The 14447-nt window shown below is 42.0% G+C and overlaps 1 protein-coding gene across 1 annotated transcript; it reads right to left on the bottom strand.

The window, feature by feature from the left end:
- Positions 1-105: 105 nt before the first annotated feature.
- Positions 106-5287, bottom strand: Ppm1g (protein phosphatase, Mg2+/Mn2+ dependent 1G). Its single transcript, XM_033763336.1, has 9 exons — positions 5197-5287; positions 4647-4732; positions 4177-4309; positions 3132-3547; positions 2425-2556; positions 1985-2219; positions 1318-1447; positions 985-1087; positions 106-704 (listed from the first exon to the last, which is right to left on the bottom strand). Exons 1-9 carry the CDS (start codon positions 5222-5224, stop codon positions 507-509), a joined length of 1461 nt encoding a protein of 486 aa, XP_033619227.1. The 5' UTR covers positions 5225-5287; the 3' UTR covers positions 106-506.
- Positions 5288-14447: the final 9160 nt, after the last annotated feature.

Raw genomic sequence — 14447 nt, forward strand, 5'->3', positions numbered from 1 at the left:
AGCCACGCGCCGGCTCGCACCGCTCGGGAGGGGCGCGCTAGAGGCTCCCCCGTGTGGCCGAGACTGGCGCCGGGTCCACAGAAAAGAAGCACACCATGGGCACGATTAAGTTTTGGCCTTTAGTCTGAAAAAGTGTTGATTGAAAGTGTACAACAGAGAGCGGGTGCAAGCGGCTAGGGGCCATGGAGCCGCCAATAAAAAAGAATGTCCTTAAATAAAGTGTTCACAGAGTAAAAACCAGAACCGCCAGTCCTTCCCTCCAACACAACAGGGCACAGGCACAGAACCGGTGATGAGCCCAAGGATCGGAGGAGGCTGGGAGGACAGCAGAAGCTCCCAGGCTGCTGTGTGGAGGAAGAGCCCTCTCTGACACGGGCCACGGAAAGCCACCCAGCTCCCCTGCACACCTCATACCCACTGCTAAGGCTAAAGGAAAAAGACAAAACTCAGTCTTAGGTCCGGAGGGCTCAGAAAACAGTCTAGGTGGGCAGGGGTCTGGATGACTGCTAGTCCCGCTTGGCTTTCTTGTCGCTGTTGCCATTCTCTTCAGCGCCCTCAGGGGAGAGCACCTCAAGTTTCCGCTTGCCACTCTCTGACTGGAGTTCTGCTGAGTTTCGGGGCTTGAAGCAGATGATGATGCAGGTCATGTTGTCGCACCCTGTACCATCCCCCGAAGTGTCTGGTGCCAGGCACTGATCCAGCAGCTACAAAAAGGGTGGGTCAGCTCAGCCACAGGGTTTAACCACCTCCCCGGGAACCCAGAGTCCCACAAGAGGGCAGGCCCTGCTGAGACAGAGTGGTAGAAGAATGGGCAATACGTACCACAAAACACTCCCCTCTCTAGTCAGTGAGCCATAGGGCAGGAAGGAAGGTGAAACCTTAATCAGGGTCTGGAATCTGCTGCTAATTAACAGGCTTAGCTCCAGGGAGAAGAGAAAACCTTGGCTGTGACATCAGTCACTCCTCTTCTCCACTCCCACTCACCTCCTCCACAATGGATGACAATAATCGAAGCTCCCCATTTTCATCACGCTGGCTGATCTTTGATTGAATGAAGTCTACAACTTCCTGGCTGCTCATCACATTCCTGGGATCAAAACAACAGTCAGAATCTTTAGTCTCTCCAAGACAGTGTAGAGAGGTGGTGGGTGACCTGGACTGATGTCAACACCTATAGAAATTCTCCTCAGCTCTGCCTTGGCTTAGTGATCTCAATTCACTGAGTATTCTGTCTAGGATCTAACCCTACAGGAGCTCCAAGCCCCACAGGAGAAATGCTGCAGAAAGGACATTTGAGGGCTTTCTGCCAGTGCTCACCAGATGCCATCACAAGCGATGACCATGAATTCATGGTCGTCAGTGAGTGTCAGCACCTTGATGTCAGGAAGGGCTGAAATCATCTGTTCCTCAGGTGGCAGGTTCTTGTTTCTCTTGTAGAAGTGGTCTCCTTAAGGAAAAGAAGGGTTGTTTGGTAAGAAGTTTGAATACTTCCCACAGAATTATATTTGAGGCAGGTCAAACCCCGCCACTCTTTTTTGTAGTTCAGGGTGGCCTTGAACTTACTAGTTAGCCCAAGCTGGCCTTGAACTTGCAATCCTCCTGCCTCAGTCTTCTGAGTGCTATGATTATGGTTGTGCACCATCATTTCCAGCTTCATTCATTAAAAAAAAATTTCTCTATTTTTTCTTTATAAAGTTCCATAATCCAGTGCAATGGAGAACTAGGTTCTAGTTTTCTAGTCTGTCCCATCATCAGGTTGCTAAACTTTAAGTCAATCACCTCCATCATCCAGTCATCATCCCAAAGGCACTGAGGACAATGATATCTACCTAAACTATCCTCATAAAGATGTTTAAGGACAGAAGTAGAAGATATGAAGTACTTTAAAAGGTATTAGGGGTATGAAAATTCAAGTTTACTGCTAGGTATTCTGGGAAAGAAAGCAAAAACCTGGAAGTCTGTCCCATAGTTTCTTAGCCCTTACCAATAGCTCTGGAGAGGTTGAGGCCCCCATTGACTCGTCCATCCATAGTGACCTTGCCGCCAGCATTCTTGATGCGTGCTAGCTCCACTTCATCCTCAGGTTTGTGATCATAGGACATGTCTAAAGCTTTGCCAGCCTCAGATACCACGCAGCGAGAATCTCCTGCATTGGCTACAATCAACTGCTTTCCTCGTATGAGAGCCACCACTGCTGTTGTGCCACTGTCAGAACCAGGCTTAAGAGGGAAAAAAGGAAGCATTGTATGGGAGCTTCTGGACATGACTTCCTCCTTAATGCACTCTTGACCTATGTCACCTATGCTAGAGCTTTTAACAAACAGGAAGAGCACAGATTTCATCTGCTCGGGCAAAGCAGTGTACTTCCTCCCCTTTCTAGAGAATTCTACCCCAAAAAGATTTACCACACAAATTTCCACAAACCTCCTCTTTGCCTTCCATCCCTGGCACCATCATCTCTTCTTCATCATCCTCTTCGGCCTCCTCGGTGTCGTCCTCATCTTCCTCATTCTCTGCCTCCTCGCTGCTATAGCCATCCTCTTCCTCACTGCATTCCTGCCAGGTGGAGGATCCCAGGCTGCTGACACTGGGATGACTCCTTGCCCCCCTCCCCCCAATTCATCAGAACACAAAAGGCCCTGACTCAACAAAGGTCCTGAAAACAATGAATGATACAACCACATGATCACGAAAAGCTGAGGTAGGGGAGGACTAGGACAAATATAACTAACAGAACTGTGCTTAGCATCATCAGCAAGAAGTCCTGGGAAAGGCCAGGGCTGCAAGCACAAAAAGCACCTCTGTGTAACATGGCCAGAAAATACACTGTCCAGAGAAGGAAACACCCAAATATCCAAGTAACAAGAACCACCTTCTTAGTCTCCCTCTTGGAGACAGACTCAGAAAGACGAGAACTAGGGCTGTTATACTGTTGACAAAGGAAGAAGTACGAGGGCTAATGGTACTTGTGATGGTGGAGATAATGCCCTCAAGAAGGCTAAAGCTCAGAACACAGTGAATCTTTGGGAATGATGTCAGAAAAGGAGAGAAAGAGAGCTGAAAACTACAGACGGCAACCAAACAGGCCCTTTCTACAACTTCAGTATCTGCCTGCCCTCACAGGCCCTTACCTCACTGTCTTCCTCTTCCTCCTCCGCCTCATCTGACTCATCCTCACTGTCCTCAAAGAACTTGGACTTAGCAACTCGAGGCAGCTTGTCGGAGGCTGAAGAGCAGGAAGGCCCAGCCTCACCAGTGGGAGTGCCAGGCTCACCAATTTGGCCTGCCTCAGTCCCACGTTCCAAGCTGGAGGGAAGGGCTGTGTGGGCCTTGGCCGTGGGGCCATTTTCCTGTGAAGGAGTTTCCCTAGATGGGTCCTCAGGTCCTGCCTCCCCATTGAGGCCCTGGGACCCTGGTTCCTCGCCTGTCCCAGCTCCAGATTTGCTGTGGGGAGGGCCCTTGTGACAGTTCTGCCCGTAGCGTGTCAGCAGCTCTTCAATAGTCATGGTAGCCTCTTCATGCAGCAATGCAGCCTCCTCATTGTCCACTGCAGGGAAGAGGCTAAATCAGAGCCCCTGCAAGACTCCTCATGGAATCAGTCCCTCTCTACCTCACCATCCCTTGCAGCCTGAATTCCTATTTCCCCACGACCTCCCACTAAGACTCCTCTCACTTATCAACTCTCAGAAGAAAATCCCCTAGTTTCTTTCTTTATAGATCTTTTCTTCACCCCATTCTTAAGTCTAAAAACACTAGTAACTGTATTTCCTTCTCATCTTTCATTTATTAGTAAATTGAAACCACTACTTTGACTAAAGACTTAGGAAGCCCACAGTGATACTCTAAGCTTCTGGTCCATGCTTACTGACTGCTGGGGCTAATGACTGCTCTGGTGTTGAAACAAAACAAAAACAAAAATAAAAGGTCATATAAATAACAGGAACCTGGAAGACCCCAAACATAATGAAAAAAGATAATGTATATAAAAAATGCTTACAACTATAACCTAGTCTCTCAACAAAGGTTAATTCTTTCCCTCTTTTTCATAACCATGTGTAGTGCAGGAGACCACACGGTTTTTTAATGTGAGGACTCTCCAGGTCCCTGGAAGCCATCCTCTTTTAGAACTGAAAATCAAATGCTGATTTCCTCTCAAACAGGGGATGCCACACTCACCATCATCTTCATCAGCTACTTTTTCTTTTTCATCCTCATCCTCAGTGGGTCTCCCTGCAATCTGGGCCAGCTCCTTAATGACTTCCTCAGTGGTCAGTTTGGCATCTATAGCCAAAAAGGCATCCTCTAAAGCCTGAATGTAAGCAAACAGTATAAGGAAAGTGCAGGAAAGAGTACAATGGGTACAAAATGAATTGCCTATATATAATCCTGGGCACAAGGATGGGATACAATTTCAAGTGTAGTCTTCCACACTAGGAGACACAGAAAGGGAAAATGGTTCAGACGCCTGGGACTAACAAAGCTGTCTATAAAGACCTAAGTGGGAATAAGCTTGCTTAGGGACAGAATTCTGTAAGAAGAAATGCAGTAACTAAGCAGCAGCAAGGGAGCAAAAAGAAAGGAAAAGCCAAAGTTTAGAAAAAGGGAAACCCTACAAAGTGTAGAATGAACATTATGGAAGGACAGACCTTCTGTAGCTTGCCTTCCTTGTAGGCCTTCTGATCCTTGATGATATCAGGAAGATATTTGGCACAGTACAAGGCAACTTCCTCTCCTAGAAGAAAGGTTAGGTCACTTGAGGCATTGCTTTCCATACGCAGCAAGTAATATAACATTTATTTGCCTTATTGGAGTAAACTCCAAAGACAGAGAGGATAAATACATTAGCACACCTGAAATCTAAATAGGACAGGTTTGAGGGACAAAAGTTTGGGAAGTTCTGACTAAAATGGATTGGCTATCACCTCGGAGTGTATCCATTGTCTTTGCTAACTTTTATACTTAGTTCTTTGGGGGTGAGGGGCAGCTAACATAGGGAGAAAACTCTGAATTCAAGGACTAAGTGAGTTATTAACCAATACACTCTATTGGGGACAAAGAAGTGGCGGGAAAGAAAAAAAACAAAAAAATCCCAGGGTCAGAACTCTGCAAAGTTAGAAAACAAAGGACCTCTTCTTCCCCTTTGAACTCTGGAACTGGAAGTCCTAGAATGTTACCATTGTGATCTGCTAAAGTTACCTCCATGTCCATCGTAGACCGAAAACATGGCTGTCTCACTGTCCAGCTCAGGAATACAGTTGTGAGCATCCTAGGAAAAGAGCGTAATCAGCATGTCTTAAGGTCAAAGAATATTCTTCCTGTACACCTCAGATCATAAGGCTTGCCTTCACATCTCTGTATTATTAACTCTTCCCTTGATTGGCCTATATGGCCTAAAATGAGAAAGGAAGATAAGGTGGAAAAATAAGAAGTACAGAGAAGGGAGACCAGAGGGAGGCAAACAAGAGAAGGGGGAAGGGTAAAAAAAGGGGGAGGAGGAAAGGGAAGGGGAAAGAGAAAGGGAAGGAAAAGGGGAAAGGGGAAAGGAAAAGAGGAAGAAAGGGAAAATCCGATCACTATTACTGTAATCTAGCAACCTCAGTGCAGGACATCTCAGCAGAGGTGGCAAAATATTTAGCTCCTCTAACCTACATCTAAACCTTTTGGGTTTGTAGGAACTACAGATAGAATCAGAATAAAGGATCTTTCAAATCACTTCAAAAATACATAAATAAATAAAATCACTTCCAGATCCATTCTTTGAATAATCAGTGAACTTCCAGGAAAAAAAAAAAAGGCACCCATGGGTCTTACTAACCTGAAAAGTTTATACTTTATACATTAATCCTAAAACAAAGTGAAAGCTATTAAATTAAATACTTTCTTTTTTCTCTCAAAACTTTACTCTCTTAAATTACACCCAATCTGGGTATGGCAGTACACACCTGTAATCCCAGTACTTTGGGAAACTGGGGCAGAAGGACTTCAAGGTCGAGCCCAGCCTAGGCTATTTAGCATCTTAGTGAGAGACCTTGTCTCAAAATAAAAAATTTTAAAAGGGCTGTGGATGTACCTCAATGTGAAGGCCTTAGATTCAATCCCCAGTACTGCGGGTCAAGGGGATATCTTCCCAACAAACAAAGGTATTAAATACAGTATTTAGTCTTTATTTGCTCATATTTACAATTCAACAACATAGTCCGCCCCCTTCACCTCCCAGGTGGAAGTGAGATATCATTCAACACTAATAGGAGACCACACCTAAAGAAAAGTTGGCAATATTCTTAGCCATTTTTAATGGAAGGGTAAGCTTAATCAAATTCTTCTAACAAGATTCTGACGCACAAAACTAATAATGCTTCAAGCTAAGCCAAATTTCAACTAAGACTGCTGGAACTAGGTAAAATTATACTGCCGCTTATGTTGCCTTATCTTGAAAACAATCCAACCTATCTCTACAAACAAAAAGGACACTAGTATATGTAATCAGCTGTGTACTTCAGTCAATGTCATTTATAGTTCTCCTTTCCCTTCCAGCATTGAAAAATTAGCATTTAAAAAAGATTTCTAATTAAAAATAAATAAATACATAAATAAAAATTTCTAATTATACCAATAGTCAGATTCCCGACTGACAGGAATACAAATTAGTGCAGTTTTCCAGAATATTTAGTAATATGTATCAAAATTTCTAACTACTTTCAACATGCATTTAAAAATTTTTTTAGGTAATCCCCACTGTTGGACTCTGAATGAGGACAAAATGAACCTACGATCTGGCCTTCAGTTACCATTCTACCGTACACCCGTGGTATCCATGGGGATGGTTCCAGGCCCCACTATGGATATCAGGTGCTTGCATCCCTTATATAAAAGGCATAGTATCTGCATGTTACTTATGCATAGCCTCCCCACTATGTACACACTTCTATACTGTATTGTTCGGGGGATAACAAGCTCATATGGATACAATTTTTTTCACATTGTGGGGTGGATGGGTTTTTTTTGTTTTTGTTTTTTAGTACCAAGGATCAAACTCAGGGTCTTTGCATATTGAGCCACATCCAGCCCTTTTTTAATTTTTTGAGTCACAGTGTTGCTGAGTCACTAAATTGTCCAGGCTGGGCTAGAACTTGTGATCTGCCTGTCTTAGCCTTCCAGAGTGCTGGGGATATAGGCATGTACTACCTCACCTGGCTGTTTTTTGAGTATTCTGACCTGCAATTGGTTGAATCTGCATATACGGAAGCTATGGCTATGGAAAGCGAACTACCGCATCTCTGGCAAACTTCCTCGTGGTATGCCTCAATTCCATCCTCTGTAATACAGAAGTACAATATCTATCTTCCCACATCATCATTGTGCAGATGAGGCAAAACATGTAAAATTTATAAATTTGAAATGCTGTATAAACAGATTATCCTGCTCTGGAATTTACACCTAATTCATATTTTTCTGTTCTGTTTTCTCAAAGAGAAATGTCTACAATAAAGATTCATCTTCTACCTTGAGGTCTCAGTTCCTAGAACTATTACATGTTACCTTCCCCTCCACTTCTTGGTGAGGTTTTAAATCTATAGTCTCATTTGGTACTGCTCCACCTTCTCCAAACACTTCAAGTTCTCTTTACAGCTTTGCTCATAACTTTTACTCTTGGCTTTTTTTTTTTTTCTCTCCGTCCTCATCTGAGCTAGAGCCAAGTATTTCAACACTGTCTCTTAGCAATCTAGAAAAACTCACCCAATCTTGTATAACCTTGCCAACTGCTTTCTTTATCCCTGAATCAGAGCCACTAAGTACTGCTAGTCATAAAAAGTATGAGATCATACTGACCACAGCCACTACTTCCATTCAGCACTTTTTTACTGTATTCTGTACTGACTCCTAAAAACAGCCACAATCCTGTCCCACATCGTTCAAATTTTCAATGCTATTCTCTCTTTTCCATCTTAGCAGGTGGGCCCATCTCTTATTTACAAGGTATAATTAAAGTATGGTTAATGGTAAGGAGTGGTGGCAAACGCCTGTAATCCCAGCACTTGAGAGAGGCTGAGGCAGGAGGATCACCAAGAGTTTGAGGCCAGCCTGGGCTACATAGTGAGTTCAAGGCAGCCGGCACTACAAAATGAGACCATCTCCAAATAAATAAAATATAGTAAATATAAATTTTAGAATACATTACAGTAAAAGACACACTACCTAATATTAATCCCCTTCAAATACTCTCCTTCGCTTTGAACACATCCTATCATTCTTGTGACTTTCTGAGGCAGTTCCACCTAAGTCACTAGATCTAGCATCCTGCAACTTCTGCCTCTTTCCCAGTCAAAATGACTATCAAAGGTAAACATTTTAAATTGCTTCAGGACACGGAGGCAGCTATGACAGTGCAACTAACCATGCTCATGAAAGGGGATTTGGAGAACTGCCTCAGAAAGTGATAAGAACCATGAAATAGGCCAGGCATGGCGGCACATACCTGTAATATCAGCACCTGTGAGGCTGAGGCAAGAGGATCACCATGAGTTTGAGGCCAGCCTGCACTACACAGTGAGACGCTGTCTCAAAAAATAAATAAATAAAAATTTTAAAAAAGGAACAATGGGGCATGTGTGTTCAAAGGAAAAGGGGAGTATTTTGAGGATTAATGGCAATGTGTCTTTTACAGTAATTTTTAAAATTCAGACATTCACCACCATATTTTTTTAATCACATCAAGTATATCCAGGTCTTATTCTCCACAACTACATCTTATTTTCGCTATCCTACCTCAAAGTTTCTCTGAAACTAACATCTGTAACTCTAGCTGTTCTCTTCCTAGATTAGCACTTCCTCTTTAACTCCTGATTTCAAATCCTTCTCCATCAAGATCTTACTTTCAGAGAAGGCATTAACCATAACACCAATTCAAATACTCATTGTGTGGGACTAAATAGCTCAAACTATGTCACCAATCTGGAAAGTTCTCTTCAATTCCATAAAGAACTATAGTTCTCTAACTCCAATTATGTTTTTACAGGATGTCTCTTCTCCACCTCAAAGTTCCAATAAACAGGAGCTCAGGTGTATGGGGGGGGTTAATTCCTCCAAACAACATGCAATTCTGTCTTCTGCTCTCCAAATCTTGCTGAGTTTTCAATGATAGCATTTAACACACTGTTCCTGGATTACTTTAAGGCACTCCAAGCATCATTCCTTCCCATCTTTGTAATTCATCTCTTAATTCTCAAACCTCTCAACTACTCCACTCTTGACACTGACACTCCCTCCTCATCCCTCCCCAGCTAAATACTGCACTAAGCAGGTCAAGTCTTTCCTCCTATTCCTCCTCTGAATAAGTTTTCTTCCCCTACTTTCCTCTTTGTCTATTATACTCTTTTCTTATCTGTCATTACCTCCAAGAGACCTTTTCCAACTGCATCAGTGCCCTAAACTCTTGGTATTTCTTGCATATACCAATAACTGAGCACTTAACAGATGCTATCTTGTATTTGCCATCCAACATTCCACAGAGGAAGAGGAAATTCTAGGTCCAAAACTGGATTTTTTTTTGGTATCAGGGATCGAACTCAAGACCTTCTACTTGCCAGGGAAGCGCAATGCCACTGAGCTACATCCCCAGCCCCCCAAAAACTGGATTTCAAGCCCACATGAAAGAAAAGTCTGTCCGAAATTTCTTAGTAACTCTGGGGCCTTATATTAGTGCAATATAGCAGGCCCTCTGTGTCTGCCTAGGATGATGGTACAGTTTGTTGCCCAAAGGGTCAGGGTGCTGGAGGCTTGGTCCCCAGGGTAGTGGTGCAATGAGTGGTGGAACCTTACAGAGATGGGGGCTAGTATAAAGTAATTAGATCAGAGAAGGTCCACCCTCATGAATGGATTAATGCATGTTTGTGGGAGTGGGTCAGTATATTAGTATTAGTTCCCACAAGAATGGACTGTCAGCCAGGGTGGCAGACACCTGTAAACCTAGCACTCTGCCAGGCTGAGGCAGGAGGAGCTCAAGTTTAAGTCCAGCCTGGGGAACCTGGTAATTAAGCAAGAATGTCTCAAAATAAAAAATGGGGCAAAGAAAAGATGGGGAGTGTAACTCACCGAGAAGGCCTTGGGTACAATCCCCACTATCACCACCACGCCAAAAAAAGACTGGGTTGTCATAAAAAGAGAGCCTGGCCCTTCTCCAGTCTTCCTATCTTACAAGATGATCTCTTCTGCATGTGTTCTTCCCATTTGCCATGAAGCCTTCACCAGGACCAAGGAGATCCTAGTATCATACTCCTGAATCTACAGAACTGTGAACTAAATCAGCCTCTTATTTTACAAAGTATCCAGTTTCATTTGTGTTAGAGCAACACAAAGTGGACTAAGAAAGAGGCTGATTCCCAACTGTCTCCAGGCAGACTGACCTCAAAGATGCCTTCTCCTTCACATCTTGCCCTAAACTCAGAGATATATCATAGCATAATAACCATTATGATGGTCTAGAAAGGATGGCTCAGGATACAGGTAACCTAAGTCAAGATTATTAAATCTTGCTAAATCACATATCCCACAGCCCTCTGACTTTGTAGGCAACCACTGCACCATATTAATAAAGGGTTGGTTATCATCCCTGGTGCCAATCTCAAGTTATATTTACATCCACAGATGTTCCTGTGTCAGGATCAACCACTTAGAATTATTATCTTCTCATTATCATCATTATTATTATTTTGGATTCTTTGGAAACAGGATCTCACTAGGTGGTTTAGGTTGGCCTTGAACTTACCATGTAGCCTAGGCTGGCCTCTAATTTGTAGTAATCTTCCTGCTTCAGCCTACCAAGTGCTGGGATTACAGGGGTGTACCACCATGCCCAGTGCAATCACTTGGATTTATAACAAATACACTTATTTACAAATAAAAAGACTTTAGGGCCAGGGATTTAGCTCAGTGACTCTGGTGCTAAAAAAAAGACTTTACACAAACTGGGAAGAGAACCACATTTTTTTTTAAAGCATGAAAAACATAATGTAATGTTGGGCAGGGGATTTAGCTCAGTGGTTCTAGTGCCTGTCTTGCAAGCGCAAAGACCCAAGTTTGATCCCCGGCACCAAAAAAAAAAAAAGTAATGTAATGTTATATAACTTTTAAAATTATGTGTGTATTTGATAAAAAAGCAATACCAATAACCAGTCAATATCATGGGGATGGAGGAAAATATTCCTTGTTTACTGACAGTCTTTGGTATGCAAAAATAATAATAGTAAACTTTGATAATAAAACTAGAACCTTCCCAGGCTGGACATGGTGGCGCATGCCTGAAATCCCAGCACTTGGGAGGCTGAGGCAGGAGGATCACCACAAGTTTGAGGCCAGCATGGGCTACACAGCAAATTCAAGGCCTGCCTGAACTTCATAATGAAATCATCTCAAAAACTGAAACAAATAAAACTCTCCCTTCTATAATGTTTTTGTAAATTATCCATCAATTTATAAATTACTATAATATCTTACTATATATATGCATACATCTTCGAGAAATAGCCTACAATGGCTTTAAGACCCTTTCTTATTTAATAACTGACAGCTCAAAAGTATTTGATTTTCCCTTAATTTCACTACCTAGTCTAGTGCCCACATAAGTAAAATCATTCCCCTCAACTTTTTTGGGCAGCGATAGGGATAAAATCCAGGGCCTAATGCATGCCAGGCAAGAATTCTACCACTCAGCTATGTCCCCAGCCAAAGACTTTTTTTTTTTTTTTTTTTTGGTTTTTTGAGACAGGGTCTCACTATGTAGCTGAGACTGAACTGGAACTCACTATGTAGCTCAGGCTGGTCTCGAACTCACAGCAACCCTCCTGCCTCAGCCTCTGGAGTGCTGGGATTGCAGGTGTGTGCCACCACGCCCAGCAAAAGACTTTTTTTAAAACAAAATCTCCCTATGTAGTTCAGGCTGGCCTCAAACTCTGAGCAATACTCCTGCTTCAACCTCCCAAATCCTAGGATTACAGACTCATGTCACCACACCCAGCTAGCCAAGTCATTTCTAACTTCTCATATGTTCTAGAATCTAACAATTGGACTATTTTATTTTCCAGAAGCTTGAAATCAATGGGAGAATTAATCATTCATAAAAATGTAGCTGAGCGTGGTGGTGCACACCTGTAATTCCAACACTCAGGAGGCTGAGGAAGGAGAATCACCAGAAATTTGAAGCCAGCCTGGACTACAAAGTGAGTTCAAAGCCAGCCTGGACTACATAGCAAGACCCTGTCTCAAAAAAACAAAACAAAACTAAAAAACCACTCTGTACTCATTATGATGACTACATCAAAAAGAGACAGGTAGTGATGGGGATTTAGTTCAGTGGTTCCACCGCCTGCCTCATAGGTGCAAGGTCCCAAGTTCTATTCCCAATACAAAAAAAAAAAAAAGGTAACAGGTAGAAACAACTGTTGGTAAAGCTATAGAGAAAATGGGACATTTGTGCCTTGGTAGGAAATGTAATTGGTATCACTGCTGTTAAAAACAGTATGACAAGCCAGGCGTAGTGGCACACGCCTGTAATCCCAGCACTTGGGAGGAGGACTGCTGTGAGTTCAAGCCTGGTCTACATAGTGAGTTCCAGGTCAGTCTCAACTACACAGTGAGACTCTGTCACAGAAAAACCAAAAAACCAAAAAAAAAAGAAAGAAAAAGAAAAAAAATTTTTTTTTAAATTTAAAAAACAGTATGACAACTCCTCAAAAGATAATTTTAACATAAGACAGCAACTCCACTTCTGGGTATATACACCCCCAAAACTGACAGCAAGGTCTCAAAGAGGTTGTGTATACCCATGTCCATAGCAGCTTTATTCACAAGATCCAAAATATAAAGGCAACCCAAGTACACAATAATAGATAGGGGTAGACCAAGTGTAATATAGACAAACAATGCAATAATCAGCCTTAAAAAGGAAAGAAACTGATAAAGGTCACAACATGGACAAAACTTGAAAATAGTATTCTGTGATCCAGTCACAAAAAGACAAGTACCATATGATTCCACTTATATCCTGTAGTTTAGAGTAGTCAAAATCATACAGACAGAAAGTAAAATGATGATTGGCAGGGGTATGGGAAAATCGGAACGGACAACTGTTTAATGGATACAGTTTCAGTTTTACAAGATGCAAAGAGTTCTGGAGACTGGCTGCACAATAGGAATGTACGTAAGAGTACTAAACTACACATTTCTAAATGGGTAAGATGTAAATTACACATAGCGGCCCGGGATTTAGCTCAGTGGTGCCGCTGCCTGCCTTGCAAGAGCAAGTTCCCAAATTCAAACCCCAGTACCAAAAAACAACAACAACAAAAAAACATGTATTTTCACAACAATTAAAAGGAACCATTCCATAAAGAAAAGCCCAAACTCAAGTGGCTTCATTGATGAAGTCTCTCTTTTTTTTTTTTTTTTTTTCAAACTAATACAGCTGCATCCCAGCACTAAGGAAGATCGAAGTGAGTTAGCCTGGGCTACATAGTGAGTCCAAGGCCAGCCTAAACTACATAGTGAAACCTTGTCTCAAAAAACCAAAACAATTAGATTAATACAGTTGGCCCTCTCTATCTGTAGATTCCGTATACCAGGATTCAACCAACTGTGAATCAAAACTACTAAAAAAGAAACTGTACTGAACATAGACAGAACTAATATATTAGGAAAGTAAACCAGAGATGATTTTAAGTATATGGGAGAGTATGCGTAGGTTATTACACCATTTTATATAACGGACTTGAGAATCCTATGTTTTTGGTGCTCACAGGGGTCTTGGAACCCATTCACAGGAAATGTCAAGGGACAATAGTACCAGTTCTTCACAAAATCCTCCAAAACACAGGAAAGGAGACAATTCATTCTATGAGTCCATATTACCACAATACCAAAGCCAGACAAGCATATCTCAAGAAAACTATGAAACTAGTGTTTCTTATAAATGTAAACACAAAAATCCTCAACAAAGTAGTAGCAAACCCAATTTAGCATTTAAAAGCATTATATACAATGAGCAAGTGGAATTTACACACTAAAATTATGTAAGGCTGAGTTAACATCCAAAAATCAATATATCAATAAAGGAAAAAAAAACATAGAAAAAAATGCATTTGACAAAATCCAATGTCCTTTCATGACAGAAAGACTCAACAACCTTGGAATAAAAGGGTACATCCTCAATCAAGAGTTTTCATCTACAAAAAACCCACGGCTAACACCACACTGGCGTAAGATTGAAAGCTCTCCTGTTAAGATCAAGAACAAAACTAGGATGTCTACTTTCATCACTGCTGTTCAATACTGTACTGGATGTTCTAGGGAGGGTAGTTTGGAAGAAAAGAAAAATAAGTACCATTGCAAAGAAAGAAATAAAACTATATTTGCAGATGAATCATCTATGTAGAAAATTCCAAGGAATCCAGTAG

The sequence above is a fragment of the Fukomys damarensis genome, unplaced genomic scaffold (genome assembly GCF_012274545.1).
Source record: "Fukomys damarensis isolate Sample0158 unplaced genomic scaffold, DMR_v1.0_HiC HiC_scaffold_2, whole genome shotgun sequence".
Lineage (NCBI taxonomy): Eukaryota > Metazoa > Chordata > Mammalia > Rodentia > Bathyergidae > Fukomys > Fukomys damarensis.